The 27,100-nt window shown below is 46.4% G+C and overlaps 1 protein-coding gene across 1 annotated transcript; it reads left to right on the top strand.

Moving 5' to 3' along the window:
• Nucleotides 1–4,000: 4,000 nt before the first annotated feature.
• LOC122037639 lies at nt 4,001–4,408 on the top strand. The gene has a single exon (XM_042597150.1). The coding sequence runs from the start codon at nt 4,001–4,003 to the stop codon at nt 4,406–4,408; it is 408 nt and encodes a 135-aa protein (XP_042453084.1).
• The last annotated feature ends 22,692 nt before the right edge of the window (nt 4,409–27,100 follow it).

The following is a 27,100-nucleotide window of genomic DNA, read 5'->3' as shown; positions in this document are numbered from 1 at the left end:
GCCAGGCGAAAGGACCGACCCTATCTATAAGAGCACCGTTCGCCAGGCGTGTAAGAAGACATGGCCTTTTCCCAGGGTATCTACCAAGACTCGGTAAAAAGATTCACGCAGGCTTACCTCGAAGAGGTAAGTGAAACTGACTCCTCTATCCCTTCTATTGCCTCCCCTACATTACGACCCGCGGGCAGGTCATGTGGCTTGTCTAGTCGTGTATGGAGGATAGGCGGTCCTAAGCCTATCCCTTCCTGGATGCCCTCATAGGAAGCAATCCCCGGTCGCGAGGTCACATTTGAGGTCTTTTCTTCTTCTGCATTTTGAGGATGATATAGATTTGCGATCTGATGACAGTGACACGTGTATAAAATAAATAGTTGCGGTCAAACCATCTCAAGGAAGGCCTACACTTCTTCTGCTGTCTCGTCGACCTTTCTCTTTGATGAGTCGTCCAAACAAAATGTCATGCTTCGCACCCGGATTCTTCCCAACTTCGAGAGTGAGATTGATCCGACTAACCAAGCAACGGTCAGTTGTGCGGTAGCGTAAAGGGTGCGATAGCAATAGGAAAAACACTCTGAAAAGTCAGTCAGGGTTATGCCATAAAGAAAGACGTGTCTCCTTGATCGCTTAGACGCCCTTCTTGATCGACTGCTCTCTCACGTCGCTATGCTCGTACCTTACTATTCTTCCTCTCAAAGAAAACTTGCATGTAGGGAGTAAGCCCATGAACTAGATTCTAGGCTGCCCCGATGGTGAATTACCATCTAATATCTCATCTTAATGAATCTAAATCATGTTCATATCAATTCAGTCTAGAATAATCCCTTCTACTTTACATTCTTTTGTTTACGAAGGTGGTTTGCCAGGATGATCTACGCATAGTTGGAGTGGAACGAAAGATGCGAGGATTGGGGAGCACCCACCTCTTAACGGGCGGCTGGGAGCGGATCTTGCTACGGATGGAAGGCTTTAATTAAATAAGACTGCCGTCTCGTCTTTCCTTTCTTGAGACCATCCCCTTGCACTCCTCACGCAACATTAGAGGGCCGGCCCCCCTTCAAACTCAAACGGAGGCTGGCAGGGCAGGGAACGGATTCCTATGCCTCGAGAGCTGGGAAGTTTTGGGTTGGGCTCTGCCCCCATCTGGCTATGAGACCGACCTGGAAAGAACGGTTTCTAAGAGCTCCCAATGTAACAACCTTCAATCCTCTTTCAAGGGTGGTGTGAGCTAGAGACATCGTCAATTCTATCTTATTGAATTTTTTTTGTTTTGATTTTGCACTTTTCTTGCTTTGAAGATCATCGTCTAGTTTTGATTCAATACCCTCGATTCGACGAGACTCGTCGAATTTAGTTGTGTTCTTGTGTAATAGTCACTCTCTGGCCCCTTTTTCACTTTCAGTCTTGCTTTTTTTCGACCTGGAGGAGAATGCGATAGCTACATGGGCAAACCTATCTTGTGCACGTATCCGTGTAGAACTCGACATACAGGAGGCTCCCAATCGATTCACTAAGCTAGTTACCAGTACCCCGACAGATGTCACCTGATCAAAGCGGGAAAGCTGGAACCGTGCCATCTTTAACCACAGCTCTCTCTCTTGTTTTGGTTTTGTGCGCTTTAGGCATCTCTAAAGGGATGACCAGTATCTTTCTTTGAATCAATATTTACATATAAGAATTTGTGGACCAGGCAGATGCAGGCAATTAACGATCTTTACAGGTTTCTTTATGTGATTTGAAATTTGAAGAAGGTCTAATTAGGTCTTGAAACGAAAGAATAAAGAGTGAACCATTTCTCTGCGACTTTATCCATTTTATTCTGGAAAATAAAACGACAAGACCTCGATGCAATGGAAAGAGAGTGAAAAAACCATTTTTCTTTGCTTCTCGTGAAAGGAATATGAATTAAAAGAGGAACGGAAGAGTTCACGTCACTATGTTCGTCCGTCGCTCCTTCCCTCACTTTCTTCGCCCCTTACTAATACTAAGCTTTCAGTAAAGTCGGGAAAGAGCTACTAAACTTTGAGAAGCCCCGTCGTTGGCCGGCAACTACAAAGAACTGCAGCAAGCTGCAGGCCGCTTGAACGCCGCCGAACACACCTTCTGCATGCAGCGAGCAAAAGTTGGTTATTTCAAACAGGTTGACCGGAATTCTTCCTTCTTCCATGCTCTAGTTAAGAGGAATAACAGGAGGAATGAAGTCACTGCTGTAGAAAAGAATGATGGCAACCTTACGGAGTCGTTTGAAGAAGTTGTGCATGTTTTCACCGAGCATTTTCAGAAGCAACTAGGCACTACTCCTGACCGGTCTGATTTTGCCCACTCCTGCATGAATTTTGGCCGGCATATCAGCACTGAACAGCACTCTCAGCTTGTTCGTCAGCCAACGGTTGAAGAAATAAAGGCGGCGTTGTTCGATATAGGCGACCAGCGGGCGCCCGGTTCAGATGGGTACAGCTCAAAGTTTTTTAAGCACGCATGGGACACCGTTGGAGTAGACTTGACTGCTGCAATTATTGAGTTTTTCAGCAGCGGCAAATTACTAAAAAGATGGAATCATACATTGATAGCACTTGTCCCCAAGTCAGCGCATGCGAGCAAGGTGACAGATTACCGGCCTATCTCTTGTTGCACGGTGTTTTACAAGGTCATATCTAAACTACAGGCGGCCAGTCTGATACATTAGACAACATTCTACACCAGTCAAAGGCTGCTTTTGTGCAGGGCCAACTCATTACTGATAATATACACTTGGCTCAGGAGCTCTTCCGAAAGTATAACAGGAAGCGTCTTTCTCCCAGATGCATTATGAAGATTGACCTCCAGAAGGCGTTTGATTCGGTGCATTGGGATTTCTTGCATGAGGCACTTATCGGACTGAATTTTCCGGAGCAATTCATTGCATGGATCATGGAGTGTGTGACTACCACCTCCTTTTCGTTGGCCATCAACGGCGGGACTTTAGGACTTTTCAGAGGGGCCAGAGGACTGAGGCAGGGGGACCCACTTTCGCCCTACTTATTTGGTATCTGCGTTGAGATTTTTGGGAGGCAGATACAGCAGAGTACAGTCAGATCGGGCTTCAGCTTCCACCCTCAGTGTGCCCACCTCAGACTAGCACACCTGGCTTATGCAGACGATTTACTACTCTTTCTTTAGCAGGGGCTACACAGAGTCAGTTGGCACATTGTCAACCTGTCTACAGGAGTTTGGGGCGGCGGCAGGACTTCAGGTGAACAGACTGAAGTCGAATATCTATCTGGCTGGAGTGGACGACACGACGCGCAGGAGGCTGCTGTCCATCACGGGCTTTCAGGAGGGCACTATGCCCTTCAGATACCTCGGGATTCCGATGGCTGCTGAGCGTCTTCGGATTGCAGATTACAGCCCGCTACTCGACTCATTGGTCCGTCGGATCAACATCTGGCCGCAGAAGACGCTATCATATGCCGGCAAGGCACAACTCATTACTTCTGTGCTTCAGGGAGTGGAATGCTTCTGGTTATCCATCATGCCACTACCCCAGGGTGTCATTGATCGCATCTACAGCATCTGCAGGTCATTCATGTGGACATCAAAACATCCTCCAGTATCATGGGCAGATATGTGTAGACCGAAGCAAGAATCCGGCTTGGGATTCCGGGACTTAAAAGCATGGAACTTAGCCCTCCTGGCTAAGGTACTATGGCGGATTCAGGCGAAGGAGGACGCACTTTGGATAAAGTGGGTCCATCATACTTACTTGAGGCGAGCTGATATATGGACTTGGGAGGCAGCCCACTCAGATTCCCCTCTGATCAAGCGCTTACTGCGGATACGGGATCTTATACTATCGGCTGCCGGGTCACAGGAGGATGCTAGACAGAGGCTAGCAGCTTGGTTTGCTCAGGATGGAGGGGTGGCCCGGGCATATGACTTCTTTAGGCATCCTAGCCCTAAGAAGCCATGGGCCCGGGCAGTGTGGAAGACCTACTTACAGTAGAGTCACACAGTTACATTCTGGATGCTGGCACAGAGGCGTCTTCCCACCAGAGACAGACAGGACTATCTAGAGGACCAGCAGTGCACTTTTTGTGGACAGGTTCTAGAGACACAGGAGCATCTATTCTTCGGGTGCCCCCCTATCGCAGAGTTATGGAGGAGGATCAGAGACTGGCTTCACATGCGACCGGAGATGTCCACCTACCGGCGGACGCTGAGAGTCTTCGGAAGACATTACCGTGGGAGTAGGATGCTGACAAAGGCTCATCATCTTGCCTTGTCATCTATGATACATTATGTATGGAGGGCTAGAAATAGTAGTTTCTTTGAGGAGAGGCAGTTAGACATTGAGAGGATTCTCAGGAGTGTGCAAATTCATGTATACCGGTCCTTGGGTCTTTACTCTGATCTGAGACTTTGTCAGACATGAGTACCGCCGAAAGGCCAGTCCTTGTACACTTGCATTGTGCTATACCATTTTTACTTATCCAAAGAGGAGCGAGTTGTAGAGCTGAAAGAGAGGTACGAGTTATAACGACGGGGCTTCTCAAAGTTTAGTAGCTCTTTCCCGACTTTACTGAAAGCTTAGTAAGGTGGCCTAGAAAAGATCGATGTGGGAACTACTTCTACCATCGGACCGGGCCCTAATTCATTCTTTTGCCTAGGTAAAGAAGTTCCAGGGTTTGGATAATAGCGCTAGGCGCTCTCTTAAAAACGAAAGTGAAAGAAGCCCGCGTACCTACTCTTCTTTCCCCAGGAAAGCAATACAACGAACGAGGAGAGCTCGGCTCACTGCGGAGACAGAGAACCTCACTAAGGAACGTGACCCCCCTTGCATCACCCTCGGGGGAGGGTGAGGGACACCGTTCGTGCAAGAGCTAGGGAGAGAGCGAGGGAGAGCCGTTCCGTCGTGGGACCCACTAGACCCACTTACTCACTGCGCACCGGTCGTAGCGGGCCCCGGTAGGAACCATCTTCGACCCACCCCTCCCTGTAGAGATGGTCGGGCGGATCCGCGCCGTCCCTCCCTGCTTCACCCTCCGGGGGCCGGGCATTCCCCTCTGGTCCGGACACCCATACTACTGATCTGCGATTCAAAAAACACACAAATAAAGAATCAGAGCAGATTACAGCGTGAATGGCCCGTCAGATAATATTTGTCGTAAATATATACTATATTTATACTTCAAAACGGAGAAAGATCTTACCCTTCCCTTCGTTCAGCTCTTCGCCCCTACCCCTACAGCAAGAGGTCGTAAATGGCACGCAGCAAGAGGTCTCATATCTAAATTATTGGCAAAAGAGAATAATAGTCGTGATTGGCTATTCAAAACGGAGAAAGACCTTTCCTAACTTTCTTTCTCTTTCCTTATGGTCGAGCCCCTCTCGCATACGCTCGAGCTATCTTCCGCGTCGAATACTTTATCACAATAATTCGCTCCTCCCTCTCAGTCGTGAATGGCTATGAAAAACGTAGAAAGATCTAGAGCAAGAGGTCTCCAATGGTGTACTACGAATCTCAGCAGAAGACAGAAGCAGTATTTTTATAGAGATTACTTAGGGTGGGGCTATGAAAAACAAAACATCATCTTTATTAGGGAAAAGACTACTTTTTTTTATTGGCCCAGCCCTGACTTTCACTTTCAAACCGAGCCATCTAACGATGCCCTTCCCTTCGTTCAGCTCTTCGCCCCTAACTTGATTTCGATCTATATGCCCTCGTTCCTCTGACTTTCTTAGCAAGTCTTCCATTGATTGAGAATCCGAGTCAGGTCCGAACGAGGGGGGTTCTTTGAGTGAATTGCCGCCCTGGACGGTAAGGTAAGGATGAAGAGCGCCTGTCCAGTGGATGAGGTCCCGGCCAAGGCTCAACCTTGACTACTTTTGATAGCCAGTCCACCTTCATTGCAGTTTACATTCCTCAACAGTCACTGGTAAGGCTTAAGTAGAGGGCCGTTAGGGCTCGCTTTAAAGTTAGGGTAAGAGTAAATGGCCTAAAGCCATAAAATACTGCTGATGGTAAGAGTAAATGGCCGTTGAGCCATTTACGACTGTTGCTGTGGTTGCTGTGGGTATCCGTAAGGATAGAGCTCGACTGATAAGGAGAGGGGCGACTAAAAGGAGGCAGCGACCGATAGGGAATCAACCGATTGAGCTCGCCCGAAGGGCGAGGGGGATAGTAGGAGACAGATAGAGCTCGAGCGTATGCGAGAGGGCCGACTACAAGAGTATTGAGGCAGCGACCGTAAGGTCGATTGTAGACTAAGATAGAGCTCGAGCGTATGCGAGAGGGGCGACTACAAGAATAGCAGTATTGAGGCAGCGCAATACCATCATGACTTTTGGGAATCAACCGATTGAGCTCGCCCGAAGGGCGAGGGGCGAAGAGCTGAACGAAGGGAAGGGTATCGACAGATATGCTCGACTGATAAGGAGAGGGCCGACAAAAGGGGAATAGAGGCAGCGACCGATAGGTCGATTGTAGATTTAGATATGCTCGACTAATATTGATAAGGTAAGAGTAAATGGCCGTTGAGCCATTTACGACTGTTGCTGTGGGGCGAAGAGCTGAGAAGAAACGAAGGGAAGGGGCGAAGAGCTGAACGAAGGGAAGGATTATCATATAACGTGAGACGATAGTCGACTGGCGAAGAGCTGAACGAAGGGAAGGGGCGAGTGATAACGACGCGGATAATCTTTCTCATATCTGAGTTTGATGCCGACTAGATCTGATCACAACTAACGGGTAGTACTTGATTTTATAGCTGCGCCCTGAATCAATAAAAAAAGAGTTAGGAATAAAGATGGACAACTTTTCTTCATCGAATAGCGCCCTACCAACCCACTTGACTAGTAAGGGAAAAGTCAGGGACGAGCGAAAGCGACGTGTGACAATACCCATCAGCAGTATTTTCGGACGAGCGATCATTATAGCGAACTAAACTAACTTGAATATGAAAGTTGAGTAATTAGACGGGAGAGAGTACCGCTGAACGAGGTACGAGGACTTCATAATATAGTTAACGAGTAGCTGGCGTAGCACCCTCTGGCTCCGCACCTTAATCAAGAGAGTCATTGGCAACTTATACCGAACCGGCAGCTGAATGTGCCCGTCCCTCTTGCTCACGTTTAAGTTTCATTCTCTCCCGTCCGCTCCCTTTAGGATCAAAACACGGGGACCAGTTAATGTTTGAAGTCTCGAACCCTAACGAGAGAACCCCTTATAAGTCCTTCCAGTCCCCTTGGTACCTAATCTCTTAATAAAGAAGAAAGGGCACCTGCTACTTCTAGTAATTAGTCCCGTACTGGAAATGAAAGAGGAACCATGAAAAGAAGGAAAGCACTTAAAAGCGGTTCACTCGCACTCCTGAACCTGAACCCCGGGCACCATCTTATTCAAGTAATGAGTATGTACCTGACTCTTTCTTAAGGATTCAACTGGAATGAACTCAGCTTTAGTGCAACAACTCTCTTTTTCTCTTTCTGAAGAACTTACACCAACGTGAATGGCATAGCTTTTTTAACTCGAATTCCTAGAACGAGAAGTCAGGTGCGAGTGATAACGACGCCTACACAATTAATTACTCTTTTCCTTCCCGAGTCAGAGACAGCTTAGTTTTATAGGCAGTTGTAGCTTCAAAGAAAGGTTCCTCTACGTACCCCGCTGCTGCCAGCTACTGAGTTTTCACTCTTTTCATGGAATCTCTTTCAAGAGGAGCCTTTCCCGACCGAGTACAACGAACCACTCCATATTCGGATAAGAAAAGTGTCTCTCCCTCGTACGCGAGCTAACATGTATTTGATATCCTCGTATCGGGTCAAGCCAAGCAAGAAATGGTAGCGGGTGAAGAAAGCAGACAAGAAGGCCAAAAAGCAGTCGTGAATGGCGAAATATAATACCTAGTCTAACATGGTCTTTCCTTTGGGGCCATTTACCTATGAAAAACTACGAAAGATCTAATCTCTCGGCCCTCCGGTAATTCACTGAAACCATGAAATTCCCTTGAACCATGAATGAGTCTTAGCGCCATGAACTCTTTCTCTTCACTGCTTAAGTTGGATTCCGAGAAAGTAGTAGCCCTTCCTGTCCAAAGAGTTGAGCTACGAGCCGCGTCGTTATCACATAAATCGCTCCTCTCCCTAATATTAACGGTCGAGCCAAGCAGATTACAGTATATAGTTCATGAGTAGATCAGTATACGTTTTTCATAGCCATTCACGAATTTACGGATATTTTCTTTAGAGTGAATGGATACATGAACGACTTGGTGCTAGCTTACGTGAATGACAGAAGTTCAAAAGTTGCTTTTCCTTTCTATTTTCATACTTAACGGGTCAGATAAATCTTCATACTGTTTTAATTAGAATACTGCTGATGTTTAGGGCCTTTTTCATCAATTTTTGAAAATGCATATTATATCAAATACAAAATACTGCTGATGGGGAAGAAAAACGGGAAAAAGAAAGAGGTACAAGAAAATTGAAGTCTGAGGGCCCTTGAACTCAGCCTCTCCACTGTCGGCCTATCCTAAACCGTAGCCTGGTTCTTTAGCCCCGTCACCGACGGGTCTTACCTTTGCTGCCCTTGCTCTTTCTGATCTTGATTCTTCGTCGGCATCGCACCTCGAACTCTTATTTCACTCTGAGCCGCTATGCACTTTCCTTTCTTGTGACAACAGTAGTCAAACTCATACTCATATAAGGGAAGAGGAAGGGTAGGGCCCCTGAAACCAAAAAAACATCAGCAGAATTTTCTTGCCTTTCCAATAATCATTGTAGTCTTTTCTTTCTTCTAACTCCCATCCCCAAACTAAGAGATTTGTTTTCTTGAATTTCATAATTTTAAATATTGCTGATGGGTTTTTAGGGGGTCAGCTAGCTTCGTTTCCTTTTGTAGGGCCACTAGCTTGAACCAGAGGTTCTTGTTAAGTCTTAAGCTAGGAATCTTTCTCAACGCCCATACCTTACCTTAGTCTCTTCGCCCCTATAGGAGATCAACTTGAGTCGAACTTCTGGTCCAAGTCATTAGCGAAAATGAACTTGATGCCAGTAGATCAGTATACGTTTTGAATAGTGAATGGATTCAAGGGTCTGGTCCTTTATCATCTCTTTCTTTAGGGGAATAACCCTAGTCAGATAAGACCCCAAAAAAACATCAGCAGAATTTTAAGGAATAGAAGTGATGTTCAATAAATACCTAATTATATTAAATAGAAATACTCCTGTTCAAGTCCTGTTAAGTATCTTCTAGAACTCTTCCAAATAGCGGAATATAATAACGAGCTTGAGCGTTCGGAGAAATATAGTATTAAAATATCAAAGTGATCTTTTGCTTTAATCAATTTTGATGTTTCCTGGGGTTCCCTCACAGCAAGAGGTCGTGAATGGCAATTCAAAACAAAACATCATCTTTATTAGGGAAAAGACTACTTTTTTTATTGGCGTTCGGATATTGAATTCGACGTTTTTCTCTAGTAGGAGCGGGACCCAATGAGCTGGGCACTATAGGTCAAAATGGCTTAGTGCTAGACCTGCCCGAGCCGGTAATCTTGCGCTTTGAACAAGAAAAATGTCGAATTCAATATCGTGCTTTTTTCTTTAAAATACTGCTGATGGGTTCGTTCAATGGAAGTTGAGAGGGAAGGTACGAGTGAACGGGGAAGATCAAAGAAGGATAGAGAGAGAGTCTTTGGTCCGACCCATTTTCTCGACAGGGGCGAAGAGCTGAACGAAGGGAAGGATTATCATATAACGTGAGACGATAGTCGACTGGCGAAAGAGCTGAACGACAGGGAAGGGGCAGATAACGTTAAAAGTCTAGGAATTTATATGCCTAAACATCACGCATATTTCATTTTAAGAAAAAATTAAATTCAAGTCTTTTCTTTCTTTCCCAAAGGGAATTGTATACCTAATCGAAAGTGACGTTACGACTAGACGTCATTATATTTTATTGAGCGATAGCGACGTCTCCACTCCTGGCTCTGCTCCGATAACAGCAACTTTGAACCGACGTGAGCAACGAGCTAATCTAAGTCTGAAATAGTACCCGCTACTGACCCGTAGATCTTTCGTAGTTTTGCCCATCATAAGTCTTTCAAATTCATAAAGTATTTTATTTTCCCCATCAGCAGTATTTTGTCGTGAATGAGTAGATCAGTAGTACTTTTTCATAGCCATTCACGCAAGAAAATACTGCTTCTGTCTTTCTGCTGCTGGAGAGAGAGAGTGTCTTGTATTGTTAGAGTAGACCTTTTTTTGAATATCTGTAGGCCCGAACGGCTCTCTGTCCTTAGAGTCAGACTGAAGCTTTCTATGTCAGCTCATTCTCATTCGCAGCAACTAACTATTAGATTAGATTAGTTTAGGGGTCAAGTTCATGGAAGGGCCGAGTGAGCCTAAAAACCCATCAGCAGGGGTCAGATAGCTCGTACGAGCATCGCGACGTGGAGAGCGCAGGAAGGGCCGGTTTATCTACAGCTATGCTATGCCACAGAGTCTATTGACCTCACCCGTACTAGACTCATTGAACCCGTCACTGCTGGTGTAAATCCAAAAAGAAGCTCCCTCCTCCCCGATCAGGCCTAAGAATGATTGTCCGGGACTGAGCTACTAGATCTTTGCTCTCTTCGGCTATCCACTGACGCTGCTAACTCATTCCTTCCACAGCTCGGAATCTGCTCCCACGGAACCGCTCTTCCCAGTAGTCAGAATATGGAATCGTACCTAACCAGTGAGTAGCTGAATCTGAATCAACAAACTGCTCGCTCGGCTCTACCACCTGGCTTAAGCTAATTGGGTTCTGTGGGTCGGACTGATGCCCGACCTTCTTTTATTGGTCAGATAGCTCTGGCTGAAAAGCAAAGTTCAGTACTCAATGAATCAGCTGTGCATTTAGGTTCGAGATGCACTCTTCGGGTATCGGGCTTTGACACTTCTCTTTCTAATCATTATAAAGATGAGTGTAAGTCACGGTCTTCTGAAAGGGATTCCACTTCTATAATGAGTGGCGAGATAGTTCCTTTGCCTGCAGAGTGTCGAAAAAGATTGACCTTTCGAGGTCGCATTGACTACAAAATACTGCTGATGGTTGAGGCGTAAAGCAAATGACTTATGCCAGTTGTACGCTTCCTAGTTCTGGTGGAACGTATCGAGAGAACTTCATTCTTGGTTCTAGGGCACCATATACTGCTGAACCAACCGTGGATCACTCTGTTGAGCCTAACTTGCTACTGCTGCCTAGGACTCAGGAGAAAGATTCCACCGCCATCATTCAAAGAGAGGTTTTCTTGTGAATCCATGCCTGCATTGGAATTAGTAATATAAGAGGGGCACGCTCACATGAATCTTTTCTCAAGGTGCTACGCGTCACTGCCGCTTGCCCACCTACCCGCGTTAATGTCTTGCGTGCGGATCATGAGTCTTTAGCCAGCGCTCACCAGCCTATCCACCTCACCCAAACCTACTCTTTTTGCTGTCTCATGAGATTAGCTATAGCTGGGCTCCTAACCTTGCCTGCGCACCTTCTTATAGGCTCTACAAGAGTGGGGGGGCTGCTCCCGGAAGAATCCAGTTACATAGGCAAGAAAAGACGGCTACACGTCGTTGCACTCGTTCCTCCGCTCCCCTCCTCTTGATTCTCGCATTGCCCTGACAAGTAGCCAGGCTCCCACATGAACTCAAAATAGAGATGATGAAGAATTTTTTTTTAATTAAAGCAAGCGAGAGACTGATTCCTTTTCTTCGCGAGCAAGAGAATCAATGAGTGATGACTTCATAACTCTCGTATCCGTTTAATTAGCTATCTCAGGCTTTCTCATCTATTATAATCTAATAAGGCTCGACTGAAGAAGAGAGGGGAGAACGAAGCCAAGATCCAACGCGTAGACTTCGGTAAATGGATAGGAGCGAAGAAAGGACCGGGCATCTTATTTAATGCTTATTCTTTTTTTTGAGGTTGACTTCTTTTCTCCTTAACTACCCCTCAGGCTACTCCGAGTTGAGTTTCAGATAGAGAGGTGTCGGACCTTGACTGCTGCCGCCTCGGGATCGAGAGTGATGAAGATAGTTTAGCCTAGAGCATTCGATGGATCACTATTACTACTCTTAGTAAGTGGGACTCTTATGAAACTTCTTCTGCTGCTCAGGACGAGACTCAATCAACTATTATAGTTGGAAGGCGCTTTCCTAACTGCTTTAGGTGGTGCGGGGAGAGAGGCTATCGAACTCCTTTTTAATGCTTCCGGTTGGGATTCTTTTAATGGTAGACTACATAAGTGCCCAGCATCGGCCCTTTGCAATCATAGTCTAAGACCTATAAAAGTACTAAACTCAATAGCCAAGAAGAAGAGTAGCCGCCACTCAAAGAGTGCCATTGACCGCACCTGCTTGCCTAGAACTTGGACGAGGCCCCGTGGAACTAGCTCTTTTCATGTGCTCAAACTCTCCGACTTCTGCCAGGCAGAGTAAGCTAAGACCACTTTCATAGTTGAATCAGACCTTAGAAGGCACCACAATAAGTATAAGTGGATCAAGACATGAAGCCCACCCCCTTGGATTGATTGTGCGAAAGCAATCAATCATCAATTAGTTGACGATGTCATCTCTCTTTACGTCACTTGAGTTCGTTCCTCTCCGCACCTACTCTTGGCCTTGAAACTCTTATCGCACGCGTCACTTCGTTGAACGGGTCTGAGTCTCCACTTAACTCTCGTTCGGTTCGTCCCTTTCAGTCGGAGGTCGCTCCAGAACCGCTCACTGTCGTTCGTTCCTTAATCCTTTTCTTATATGTAATGACAGAGGATGAGGATGAGAGAGAAAAAGACACTTTCAGGATCTCTCAATCTATCATGCACTCTCGTCCCTACGTGCCATTCCTACTACTTATAGAAGAGGGCACTATCTACGACTTGGACTTTGCTTCCCCTATCCTATCTATGCTTTAGTAGCTCCTCTCCTGCCCTCTCCTCCTATGTGGTCCGGTTACATGAGCATCTCGCACCTGCTATTCGTCCTCGTCCCATCTTCCCCTTTGCTTGAATACGAAGCCTATTAGGTCGAGCTCAACTCAAACCGAACATAGGAAATGGACTGCCACCTTCTCGGCATTAATTCCCAAAAGTCAGAGGCACAGGTTGAATAAGATCTTTCTAGACCCGAAGAATAGGAGTGAATCAGAAAGCTTGGTCTCATTTCTTCTTGGAATCCCCTCGTTTCACTTCGTGTAACTTGGTCGGTTTGGATAGAACATACGAATCAAGGGCGGGTTGCCCAAGCCCGTAGCAGAGCGGACAAAGGAGCAAAGGTGGGCTGACCGAACCCGTTCACCAGAGACTAGGAGGGGGATGAGCCCGGGTAGAGAGGCATGAGGAGCGCCTGGCTTGAATCAGTGGAGGAACGACTGCAGTGACGTGGCCCAGAGAGGAGGTTTCCAAGCCCTGAGAACTCGCTTTAGTGGTTGCTGTCTGATAAGGGATCGGAAGCAAGCCAAGGGGAAGAGCTAGGCGAGAATATACACGGGTGCCCGCTCTTGGAAAGGCAGAGAGAGGGGTAGAAGATGTGTAATGCCACTCACAGCTAGTGGGACTACTCTTTAGTAAGTCAGATGCAGACAGGGAGACACGCAGGAAGAGAATCAGATTCATGCTTTGGTGAAGCAGCCATTGGTAAAGGAATCATAAAAGGTGTGAACAACGTGACGCGTCGTCTACCGACACTGGAACTAGTTTGGAAGATTCAAACGTTGCCAAACACATCAATCGCAGATCCTTTCATCAAGTCTTGATCGCCTGCCCCCGGACCTAAGCTCTGTTCATATAGTAATGGAATCTTCCCCAGTTGAATCTCTCAAGTAAATCCTTCACTTTCCCAAGCAAATTCTTGGGTCCCACTTCTATAAGCAGAGACTGTGGACTTCCGCCTTCTCATTCGGATACGTATCAGCCTGTGAATAGAAAGTATGCCACTCCTAGCGGCAGATAAAAAAGGCCATGTCGGGCAAAGTCACATGCCCCATAGCTTGCGCAGTCCGGTACCCTACGCTAAGTTCTCTCTCGCACCCCAAAGGAAAGAAAGAAATAGAAGTCGACAATCAGTCTGACCCCTAGCAAGCGAAGCACTTCCTCATTATTTATTACTAGAAAGATTCCCGCGCGCTACACTCAAAGGGATTCTAGATAAAGAAAGAACTGGGCAAGCTTCTTAGTAGAAAGTTGACCTCCTCGAGACGGTCATACTCCCTCGTGGTCCTCACTCCTGCACTCAATCCCAGATATACGACCTACTCTTTGCTTGGCTCATAAGTGAGCTTCCTTTATGCATTTTGCTTTTTTTGCTTTCCTTTCTTCTATACTTATGTTCTTTGCCCTTTCTTTACAGAGAGCAGCACAATCGTTCATAGCATTGCATTTGTGAAAAGAGAAGAGAGAAGAGTAATGAGAAGCGCTTATAGAGAGAGGAGGAGGATTAGGTATCTTGAATAAGGTAGATACGCGCGTCCTTTCCTTTCTGGTTTGAGAGTCGTGCCCAAAAACCAGAGTCGAATCCCTTTACTTATACGATCCGAGGAGTCTCTTATCTGTCCTTCTCCCGATAAAGATGGGCACTTTGATCCTTAGTTGGCTGCGTCCACCACTGATGAGTGAAGTGAGAGCCGAGGCACCTTCTTGTAGCCATAGTAGGTGGGCCAAGCTGGAGGGAGAGAATGCAATAGTTCTAGGCCTCACTGTCGTTCGCTCCGACTTCGCTTTCTGCTCTACTCCGATCAAAGGAGAGGTCAGCTCTTTTCATCCATCGGGATCGTACGAGCTAGCTCTTAATGATAAGAGTTTGATAGCTAGAATAGCGAATCGAATATCCCTAAGCCCCCTCTTTTGGCATTACTTAATCTGAGACTGATCGGGCACTATGAAGCACTCTCCCTAGGGCATTCGCATGGCTCCTCTTTAAGAGAAAAGGAGTGAGCTAGGTGCAGGGGCATGAGGATGGAGAATCTGGATCCGGATTAGGGGAGCGAGACTTGATTCTCTTCTTCTCCCTCTTTTGTGCCTGAAAAGGCTTGCTATGCCCATCAGGATCGTGAAGGCTGCAGGGAGAGAGCGGCTTGCTGCTCTTCGTACCTTTGATGATCCAGAACAGAAGTAGGGAAGAACCTTAGAAGTCATGCGTCTTCGGCGCTCAAAAGTGAGTCCAGGTCTTGGTCTGCCTCTGCTTGGCACCAAGCAGCTCACTCATTGCATCGTGGTCTGTAGTGGTCAATCTCGGCCGGCTATAGAAGCCTTTCCTTAAATTAAAGGAGGGACTGTAAGCATCCGTGAGCCCTTGAGACCTAATTCCTCTTCTTTCGGTACTTGAAGCGCATGTGCTAACTCCTTGTAAAGCTGATTCGTGTCAAGAACTAGAGTTTATCCAGTTGTACGCTTAGGAGTGAAGGTGGAAGAGACCCGGATGCTTAATCATACTCCACGAACTCGCACCAGACAGGCAGTTGCGAAAAAGACTAGAAAGCTTGCTCTTGCCCTTCCGATCCACTTAAGGAGCATCTATCCCCAATTCTCAAGCTTCAACCTCCCTCGTCGAGTCTCCCATTCACTATTTGAAGAACTGATTTGAGTTTGAGGTTGGAGGAGATTCCCACTATTGCCCCTTCTCTTTTAATAAAGATCTGAACTCTTTCCGGGAGAGAAAAGAAAGAAGAGCCATGAGGGTAGACGAAAGTGAGTGAGAAGTAACCTATGCTAGTCGAACTGAAACTCAAAAGTACCATAGCTATAGAATAACCCCCATCAGCTGCTTATTCAATTCCCTCTCCCGCTCCACTCTTCGGAACTGGAATCCAATCTAGAAGGAGAGAGAGAGTCTGCCCTCGCACCTACCGATACCTAGTGGTCCCAGCACTCATAAGTTAGAGATCTAAGAGCGGAAGGGCCAAGAGGTGATGGAATCTGACCTAGAACGACAGGTAGGCTGCTATGCCCTCTGCCGGACTAGATCAAGCCTTTCGGAAGCAAGACTACATAGAAGTTCAGTATTCTGTGAGGTTTTTTCACGAATGCTAAGCTCCTCTCAAAAGAGTATGATTCCCAATTCTATGCAGGAAAGAGAAAAGTAGTTCTTGGCCGGTTCCTTTCTAGTTCAACTGGAACAGGAGAAGATGAAGCAGCAGACTCACAATTGGATTCTGAGAAATGGGATTTGGGCCACGACTTCTTCCTCTCGTTGGCATTCCCTCTATTGGACCACAGAGAGATTCCTTCTTTCTTTTTTCTCTTCTATCGGAGCCTTCTTCCATCTAATTCCTACGTCTTCAAGAACTATCCTACTCTCTTGACTTTCTCTTTTGAATGAGTCAAAACCTATCGAATGATAGAGACATGTATTCGTACGGGACTTGTTTACTTATCATATCTTGACTGAACTTCATTGGTTTCTACGTCGGCGGGTCAAAGCTCTCAATTGCTCGTGGAGCTGCGCTTCAGCTCGAGTGCTGGCTCGCTTCTGAGTGTCTTCCTATATGGTTGGATCGCTCATGGGCCTAAGGCACTCTCTACCGCATGTAGCTTCGCAATGATGAATGCTTCAACTAACGCTGCTTTGCAATGCTCTTATAACGAGAAAACCTATAGTATAGTTAATTACATTCAGTGAGAAATTTTTTCTTACAAGAGTTGGAGAGCTCATTCCGCTCGCTTGTTGCTCCACGTAGTGGAGCCTCGCTGGCTCGTTGCTATCGCTCCATTTGGCCGCTCCACTTGTCGGATCAAGGCAGTGGATTGTTTTTCCGGCCCTAAGGGATAGGTACGTAGGCCTCTCTCCGCCTAAGAAGATGAGGAGCGAGGAGCCGACCATTAGGACCGCCTAATACTTCCCGGCACGGCTAAGCCACCACCTTCCAGATACTCCTGCACCCCACCTTCCAGAGTTTGATTGAATATTGATTCAAAAAGCAAACGAAATATGAGATTGGGACGGTAAACTCCTAGAAGTTCAATTGTGTTATTCTGAGGAGAGAGCTCTCTCGCTTCCCATTCATCAGTTCAATTGTTCAGTTCTTCTGTCTTTCTTCTTACTGTTTAGACCATTCATTCGTATTTTTGGGCTCAGCCGGTCAAGAGAGCTCGGCACGGGAGGAAGCCATCATAGTCACTTGAGGGCAGATCGAAGAGCAGAAGGACCGGGACAGGTGGGACAGGCGCGATCTATTCCAATTAGGTTTGGAGCCATTTCTTTCTCAGTCCTCTCAAAGAGTATATATAGGGTCCCTATCCAGTAGAGGTAGAGGAATGATTCTTCTTCAGTGGGCGAGGCCAAGCGCTCGAAGAAAGCGAGGGGCGAAGAGCTGAACGAAAGGGAAGGGTAGACGAAAGGATATGCTCGAGCGTATGCGAGAGGGGCGAAGTACAATAAGGGAACGAAAGGGAAGGGGCGACGGTAAGGAGCGTAGGAGCGACGTGGGGAGAGAAATGGTAGCTGCGGGTAAGGAATTGACTGCAAAGGACAGCTTTCTCTTGGAATGCACTTTTCTCACTCAACTCACTCGAACAGGACAGCGGAGGAGAGTTTACCCGTACAAACTGGGACTCTAATGGAAAGATTGAATATGCCTACAAGGGGTCACTCTTTATCTCTACAGGGCACCCGCATTAGTAATTAGTTGAGTCCGGTTGTTGTTCTCATTTCTTTTCGTTGCAGCTGTAGTTGTGCTTTTTCCTGTGTCTGAGGGCCGAGGACACCGACGGGCTCGACCATAAGTACGAGGGTTGGAGTGAATGGTGCCATTCAGATATTCGACTACGGTATGCAATGCCATTCAGATATTCGACTGTAGCGGTTGGGCCGAAATTCAGGAGGGCTCGACCCCCACGGGCAGATCAGTAGTACTTTTTCATAGCCATTCACGCAAGAAAATACTGCTGATGTCGGACGAGACAGAAAATTTTGGCGACGTGGGCGAGTGATAACGACGCGCTCGACCATCATTTTTGAGGAACTAGGGCTCTCCCGTCAGGGAGAGGGTTGAATGGCGTGCTTTGCTCAATAAAAAGCCACACGAAAGCATGGACGGCTAATAGAGAGCCCTTACGGAAATGGAGCTGGACCTGAAACAACATACCCTTGCTCGACAGAACGAACTGACCAACTGGACGAGAGAGAGAGTCATTCCGAACTCATGGAATCATCCCTCAAGAAAGAGAAAACGAATTTGAAAAAAATGAACTTCTGGTAGTTCGTCACTTCGTTCGGTCGTCGTTAATCACTCGTTCGTCGTTTCACTCGGGCCTTTGGTCTCATGATTCACGTATTTCTTTCCTCTCCCGGCTAGCTGGCGATAGCGACGTGGGACTAAAGAGTTCAATAAGGAAAGAGTTCAAAAGAAACTTACACTAATGATTAAAGATAAAACAAATGAATGGAACAAAACAAATCCGGGAAAGAAAAGGATGGGGACGTTATGGTTGAGAAGTGTTACGCAGAAGTCAGACAGGGTAAAAAAGCTCAATTCATAATTGGTTTGGTGTTAGAAAGTCTGAGATGGTCTTTCAGGGAGTTTGAAGGTTCATGTTGAGCCATGAGCCGGAGTTCATATGTTTCATAGAAAGTCTGAGATGGTGTTTGAAGTTCTAAGTTGGGAGTTGAATTTCAAGTTAGAAGTTTGATGCCTAGGGGACGATCGAAGCGACTACGAGAGCATAAGCGGTAGAGTTCACGTCGTTATCACTCGTCCGTCGCTACGCTCAGGTCGTGAATGTGACCATGAACTCGTACGTTCCTGTTGCTAGAGCAACGAGTTAAACAGTAGCAGTAGTAGACGTCGAAGTGACGGGGTTAAGGGCACCTGCTTTGTAAGGCTGTTATGTAATTCGTTTTGTTTTCGCTTCTCTTAAGAAGAGGTTATAAAAGTACATTCTGACTAACGCAAGACCGGGCATTCAGTCACTTATGCCAGACAGACCGGGCATTCAGTCACTTCTAATATAAGATAAATAGGCACCGGCAGCTGCTCATTTGATTCTCTTCTTCCCTATTTCTTCTCCTACCTCGTATGGGAGTTCACAGCGTTATGCCTAGACCCAAGGAGCCAGAGTGTGATCCGGATAAGCCAAGAGAAAATACACTGAATCCAAGTGGAAAGAGTTATTCCCCTCCGTCGCTATCGCTAGCACCAAGTCGTGAATGTGACCATGAACTCGTACGTTCGTCGCTGTCGCTCGTACCTTTACCTTGCCTTATTCATTCGTTCCGGTCGGAGGCAGCATCCTTCATGAAAGCTCAAAAGTGAACGAAAGTGCAAAACAAAAGATAAGTAGAATTCAGCCCCTGAGAAAGAGGATATTAAGAGCAGCAAGAGTTTTCTCCTGCCTTTGAGGTTCCAACTATAAACTATGAACTTGAATTCTTGACTTTAAAAAGGAACATAAAAAGTCACTATCTCTGCTTCTTCCCTATCTCTGGACTCGTATGGGGCAGCGGTTTGGTTTACGGATTGGATCATAACAATGAGATTCTATCTGGTCTTCTTTCTTTCCAGTTATTCTAGTTATTCTAGATGCAATTGTTCAATATCTTTTTTTAAATTCTTTAAATCGTGTATCTCTGTAGTAATTTCTCATTCAATTCATTCATAAAGAACTCATTTGATCTCATCATATCAATAAAGGAAGGAAGAAGGATTCAGATTTGATAAAGAAATACAAATTAAGCAAAATAGGACTCAATTCCTTATACTTTCATCTGCTCTATAGTAAGCGAGAGAGACTGCAATTAACTCTATTTAGACAAAATGATTCTGATGGGCGAAAGATCTACCACTTTCCATTTCCAGTATTATGAACTCTTTTCTAAAAAACTACGAAAGATCTTCCCCGTGGTAACGTCGTCCCGTCAACGTCGCCCCTCGTAGTCGCTTCGCAGCAAGAGGTCGTTCATATGACATATGAACTCGTACGTTCGTCCTTTCACTCGTCCCTTCCTTTAGTCCACGTCGCTTTGCTCGTCCCTTAATCTCAGTTAGTTGTTCTAGGCTACCTTAATCGTGAATTCTATTTGAGTTCCAAGAGGGATTGAACAAAAGCTATCTCTGGACTCGGGCTCTACTGCCTATCCGGATAAGACTCGGTAGCGGAACCCCAAAAGACAGAACTTAAGCACTGCGAACAGGAGCTGCAGCAGTTCATTCAAAGAGACACTGAGTTCTAGGGCCGAAAGACCGACGTGCCTATAAAGAGTTGAAGATGACTGGTCTGGTATTAAGAAGTTGAAGATGACTGGTCAGAAGAGAATCTGATTCAATGTGAGTACTCCAGCAACTAGAATAGTATAGTGAACGTGAACCATATTGCTATTCAAAAATGAAGTAGAAAGATCTACCCTAACTCAAATCTCGAGAACTTACACCCCCTAGGAGCTACATTAAGATATGAAGCAAGAGCTCCAGTTCTTGTTCATCATATAGGTTTCCAACTGCTGCCGTGCGAAGTCATAGGTTTCCAACTGCTGCCGTGCGAAGTCATAGGTATCGCCAGTCATAGGTGCTGCCGTGCGAAGTCATAGGTTTCCAACTGCTGCCGTGCTCTAATAATCTCTGTAAGGATAGGCTCGAGCGAAAAGGTACGCGAGAGGAACGGTAGAGTAAATGGTGTACCATTGTAGACCTTAAGCTGAGGGTCAAAAGTGAATGTTCCCATAGCGTATTTCATTCACGTAATACTATAGTTGCTGAGTTAGAGCGACAGCGACGTTGAGGTCGGGTCGGGACTCTTTTCCATGAACTTCATGCTTCTTTTCTATCAAGGTGTTCAATGAGTTGCGGGGCACAAGCGCTCAAGGGCAAAAGAAAGATAAAAAAGACTCCCGTCAACGTCAAATATATGAAGAAAGGATTTCTCTCTTTCTTTTTTCTTGGATCTTCTGATTCCGTCTTGCTTGCTTGAATGAAATGATCGAGAAGCCCAAAGAGCAAGGCCGTTGAGTGGACTGCGGTTGCGGTCCCGCGAAGATATACACTTTATAGTTATAGCTCCGGTTGCTGTAAGATCTGAATCTGGAATTCAAGTTCAGGGAGACCATTTAGCTATATGCTAAACACATGCGTGAAACTAAAGAACTTCTGAAGTTCGGGCTTCGGGCAAGGGCGCTCTGCCTTTGTCAGATTGTTTTTGAAGCGCTCTAGTGCTCTAGCAATTGAATTTATATGGGAGGAAGAATTTAATAGCTTCTGAGAGAAGTAACTAGCTTTCCCTTTCCGGAGAGAGTGAGAGGTTTATCTCCATATAGCACCACATATAACGTTAAGGGTCAACGCATTGCCAGTTCAAAAGAAGGAGAGGTCACTCTCCTTAGGAGGTCCAGAAGAATAATGAATCCCCCTGTCGAATAAATGCGGGCCAAAAAGAACTACTTCAGTAGTGAAATGAATGAATGCAGTAACTACGGTTACGGTAGATCGTCGAGTAGTTTTGTGAAACCTGTTGATTCACTGCAGCCTCAGGCTATTAGAGTAGAATTAGTTGTACGCTTTGCGGGTCTAACATGGCATTTACTCTACCGTCGCTTGAACACACCTTAGAGGAGAAGGGGGCACAAATGAAATTTTGAAGCAGGTGCCCGATAGTTCCATAGAGAGTTCCATAGTTCGAGTTGCATGTGTGAAGCATATATCAGATACTGATCTTTCTCCCTGATACTGATCTTTCTCCCTGGAGTGTACTTTAGAGCTTGGATCAACGGCAACGCAACCATCAATCACTCTTTTCAGCTGCATATGTTTGATTGGAGAACGCGTACGTACTTAAAACTAGGAAGTCACGAGAAGGAAGGGCATTCATATATCCATATATCTTAGATAGGGTTGGGTTAACTTCTGGTTAGGTTCAGGGTTGGGTTATCTATCCTTACCCAATATGTGCCTGTAGCTCCAATAAAAGGTTTGGTTTTCTTCCAAATTCACTGAAACAGCTTATACTTCATAGGACTCAGGATAGGATGAAGACTCGTAGGCACGGGAAAAGACCAAAGAAAGATATGCAGGCTCCGCACCAGTTGAATCCAGTTGATGTTGAGTTGTAGGTGAAATACCTAATCAAACTCTTGCTTAAGGAGACCGAGTCGAATCTCCTGGTCAAAAAAAGTAATAGAAAGAAGCTCTAGTTTCAGTTCTCCTTTTTCCCGGTATTTTTGGCTCTACCTGCGGGATCAGTTGAGGAAGAATACTCAATGGAGCAAGAGCGAGCGGGAAAAGCGGAATAGTAATCGTACGGGAAAGCCCTCTGACGCTCAGTAGTTTAGTGGTGAAAGTTTTCTTAAAATATACGCGTTCGTGCCTCCTCAAACATAGGAGAAAGAGCAGAAGAAAGGCGCCGCAGCCCTAGCAAGACTAGGGCCGACAGACTTGGAGGGCTCGACCTAAAGGGAGAGTAAAGAGCTTGCCCAGGAATTAACTGCAAAGGACAGCTCACTTAAATAATGAACTGCTTATGAAAGGTTGGATCCCTTTCCGAACCCCCTGATAGTGTTTGATATGAATGGCATTGTGCCAATAGCATTAGGGAGGGAATTATAAGCAGACAAATAGACTCGAGGAGGACAAGAAGGATAGCTTCCTGGATCAAACAGCAACTGACATTCCACTTGTCTGAGTACGGGACTTAATACATACATAAAGATGAAGAAGTTTGTGCTCTTTATTTCGCTCCCCTCTTCGCTTCTCGTGAATGGTTTGGTTCGGCACAAGATTAATATTATTAGAAGCAGGAATATTTAAATATATGAGAGAAAGAGTGAGAGATTCAGAATGAACGGAAAGAGAAGAGTGCCAGAAAGAGGTCAAAAGAAGATTCATGGAAAGAGCTGAAGTTTGCTTTCATTCTGTCCCAGTCCTTACCGAGTCAGTAGAAGCGAGTACGGGAAAAAGATCGAATTACTGTAGGTGACCCGTAGAGTAAATGAGTGAGAGGAGTGACTCCGGGACAGGAAGGGAAAGATTCGACTTCCAGAAGAATGGAATATTGAGTAGCGGAACCAACGGGTACTGGAAAGAAAGCAGCCAAAGACGGGAGCGGTCATCCGCAGCTTAGGCAGGCGTAGCACCTCTTTATTGCAGTCCTTCTTGTCTGAGGTCGGGAGGGAGATTTGAGGAGTTCGCTTTCCTGGTTTGATCTTTCCAGTGAGGGTTGTAAGCGCTTCTAGTTCATCTGCATCAGCTAATATCGAATCACCTGCCCCTTTCCCTTCATTGCAACTCATACTCATTATAATGAAGTAGTAGTTCGAACTGGATCTTTGCCGCTCGTCCCTTCCTGACGTCACACTAAGCTATAATGATCGCTCGTCATTGTCACACTAAGCTATCGCTCGTCCCACAGCAACAGTCGTAAATGGCTCAACGGCCATTTACTCTTACCCTCAACGGTCGAGCCAACAAATACTGCTGATGGGGATTGGTCGTCTACAATCCCCCTCGCCCTTCGGGCGAGCTCAATCGGTTGATTCCCTATCGGTCGCTGCCTCAAATACTGCTATCCTACTGCTATCCTACTCTTGTAGTTCGGCCCACAGCAACAGTCGTAAATGGCTCAACGGCCATTTACTCTTACCTTATCAATATTAGTCGAGCATATCTGTCTCCTACTATCCCCCTCGCCCTTCGGGCGAGCTCAATCGGTTGATTCCCAAAAGTAATGATGGTATTGCGCTGCCTCTATTCCCCTTTTGTCGCCAATCGACTATCGTCTCACCTCTCCGCCCCTCTCGCATAATATTCGCTCGAGCTCTATCTGTCTCCTACTATCGACCAAAAGTCATGATGGTATTGCGCTGGCTCAACTACTGCTATTAACTACTCTTTTAGTCGCCCCTCTCCTTATCAGTCGAGTTCTATCCTTACGTCTACAATCGACCTATCGGTCGCTGGCTCTATTCCCCTTGTGTCGCCCCTCTCCTTTACAGTCGAGCATATCTAAAGATACCCTCTCGCATAATATTCGCTCGAGCTCTATCTGTCTCCTACTATCCCCCTCGCCCTTCGGGCGAGCTCAATCGGTTGATTCCCTATCGGTCGCTGCCTCCTTTTAGTCGCCCCTCTCCTTATCAGTCGAGCTCTATCTTAGGATACCCTAAATTACGGTAAAGCGATCCCTCACGTCGTTCTCACTCGGCCCTTGCTATTATATCCGATCAGCTTTTTAATCATCTTTTGAGGTCACAGAGAAAAATGCCCTTTATAGCTCAGCTGCAATTCGGGGGTTCGGAAAGAAAGGAACGAGGGCAGAAAAGCACAGAGCAGAGTTCGAAAGCCCTCTTTCCTACCGCTTCTCTTTACACTTCTCTTCATTATCATTCGTCCAACTCCTGAAGTTCGCAATAGCCAAGTATTAAAAGTCAGTGTGATGTTAGGAAATGTAAAGTATTCAAAGGATCAAGTATTAAATATAAAAAGGAAGTTCAAGTAAAGTATTAAATATTTATTCACAGGAGCAACTCCGAGCAGACCAGTCCAGTGCATGTGGAGTGAAGCCGGGTCAGAGCCCTAATCCGTTGCATTCCCCTTGTAGGCTCCGTCAGTCCATGGAGCGGTTTCCGGAGCATCGCCTGTCCACGGATATAGCTCGAACGTGGCCCGGGTTGACCGGATCGCATAAGAGCCCGGGCAGAATCGAGGGAGGAGCCCCTCCCGACTAGGTCCTCTGTGAATCGCTCCTAGTTCCTTAGTGGTCCCCTTGGGGAAGGAGGGTTAGCGTCTCGTAAGAGGAGCTCGATCCCGTTCCGTGAAGGTCCCTCTCTTGGGAGCGGTCCTCTTCGTAGCTCTCTTTGTCGCTGTATTTTCCTTCTAGGTTCTGGAAGTGAGTTAAGGTCTGTTTAGCATCTAATTAGAGGTGTCGAGTCAAGGCGGTCTGCTCCTCTTCGTGTCGCTATAGCTCGAGTCCCCTTTGGGTGAGTAAAGGCTCAGTAGCGGTATCTTGAGGTCCGGTTTCAATCGAGGGCTATACTAGGCGGACGGACCTCCCGTACTTGGAGCTAGGCCTCTCGACTCTATGGGACCGGACTAGTGGCCAGAAGCTACCCTAGAGGACAGGACTTCGCGCCCGGACAATGAGCCCGGATCGGCCTTTAGGAAAGAGGACCTCGGACTCGTATGGGACGCCTCGGATCTGACCTCCCTCTCTACGTCGCTAGAGCTCCGCACCTCTATTGCTTTTCCGCCTATCCGCGAGGGCTTTAGTTGTGGAGATCTCCGTTGGCGCACCTGATGACGAGTCACTATTGCAAGAGAACCACTTTCTTTTGGCTCATGAGCGAGCCAGCACTATGGCATGACGAGTCAGCCCTTACCTTGAACCCGCGCCGCGCATGGTGGAAAAACACTGCTCCACTAGCCCGTTCTATCAGATCCTACTACTGAAGACAAAGTCCTCGACTAATCGCCTTATTAAAGTCTTCATAAGGGGAAGCATTCAAGTCTTCGTGGCAAAGCTTCAAGAGGTAGGTGCGGAGCGAAAGAGGACCGGACAAGTCTTGATGAAGGCCCGCGGAATGCGGCAGCTGGATCAAGAATCATTGCAAAGAGGACCGGAGCGAAAGGCGCCTCTATCGCCTCAGATCATATTTCAATAAAGGAACGACTCCCGCCGAAGATCATAGTGAAAGATTGGATAAGAATGTCCCACGGAGCGCTCACACTTCTTCTTTATATATAAAGAAAGAGAAAGATGATATGATTGCACACCTTACGAATTGGCTTGAAAAGACAGAGGAATGGCTAAGTCAAGTACGGAATGAAGCGAAGTCGGAGAGGCACCCTACCATGAACGAAGCACCTACTGACAGAGCTCCCTAGTACAACTAGCCAAAGGAGAGGAGACTGGGGAAAGAGGGCCTAGGCGGATGTAGTGGATCCAAAGCAGCAGACAAAGGAGACAAAGGAGACATATACGCTGGCGCGTGGAGAGGGCGTCTACTACTTCATCATTAAATGAATGGTTGCTGAATGAGACTAGAAATGATCTCATATTTGCTCAACTATAATATACGTCTCTCGCTCCTCATCTTCTTAGGCAGAGAGAGGTCGAAGAGAAAGAATTCAATCATTAGTAGTTGGTGCCGAGGACCTTTGCAAAGCTATATCCCGAGGACCGGGAGAGCCCAGATAAGCCAACGACCGTAGCCGGAGTCAAGGCCTAGTTCATGCGACTCAACGGGAAGAAAGAGCAGCTAAGGGATGCAGGTTCCGAGGACGCCCAGAGAGACAACGGATCATCCTCAGTTCATAGGCTCACTACAGTGGTAGAACAGAACTCAAGCAAAGTGAGAAAGTGTCTTAAAATGGCAAATAATGACAGAAGAACAAGACCTGTCTGAAGCAAATAATGACAAGCGATAGTTGGTTCTGTTCGAAAATGGCAAATAATGACAATCAGTGGTTCTGTTCGAAAATGGCAAATAATGACAAGCTTGATGTTCTTTAATGGCAATCTTTGCTCCGCTCCCCCACCTCGAAACGGATCACTGGGACGGGGGCCCATGCTTCCCATGATCTGCCTTGCAAGAATACCTGTGCGTCGGAATGAGTTCATATATTCGATCCGGCTACTTTGGACTTGGACCCAGGACTCATGAACATGGCCCCACTTGAACTCGGAAGAAGGAACTCTGAACCGATCCGAACTAAAGAGTGGAATGGACCGGCAGAAGCACTGAATGAATGGAATGGCACAACCGAGACCTCAACTTCCCTCATAGATCTACGAAAGGACTGAAAAAGTCAATCGGAATGGCATCGCAGAAGGGCGAGACCGAAGTCTCCGACCGAACAGATCATGGATCTATTGACAAGCGCTCTGGACTTCTTTTTCTTAGCAGAGATGTCTGGACTGCTGAGATGTTTTCTCCAGACTTCTTATCAGAGAGAAGTTCTCCAGACTTAGATGACCACGAAGTAGTCTCTGCTGCACCACTTAGATCAGATGATAGAAGAACCAACCGAGAAAGCGATTAGCGCCTACTTCAGATTATCTGCGAAGTCGAAGAGCATGAGATGACATTAGACGCATGGGTTCAGGATTGAGGGGATGGCCCTATTCTTCGTTTGAACCCAATCGGGATATTTGGCCCTATTCTTCGTTTGAACCGA

The sequence above is a fragment of the Zingiber officinale genome, unplaced genomic scaffold, assembly GCF_018446385.1.
Source record: "Zingiber officinale cultivar Zhangliang unplaced genomic scaffold, Zo_v1.1 ctg70, whole genome shotgun sequence".
Classification (NCBI taxonomy): domain Eukaryota; kingdom Viridiplantae; phylum Streptophyta; class Magnoliopsida; order Zingiberales; family Zingiberaceae; genus Zingiber; species Zingiber officinale.
Note: the sequence above shows the minus strand (reverse complement) of the source record. Positions and strands in the feature narration are given on the sequence as shown.

Bases quoted from the DNA above. Each gene is read 5' to 3' on its own strand.
- LOC122037639 (XM_042597150.1), top strand. From the start codon at position 4,001: ATGCTGGCACAGAGGCGTCTTCCCACCAGAGACAGACAGGACTATCTA.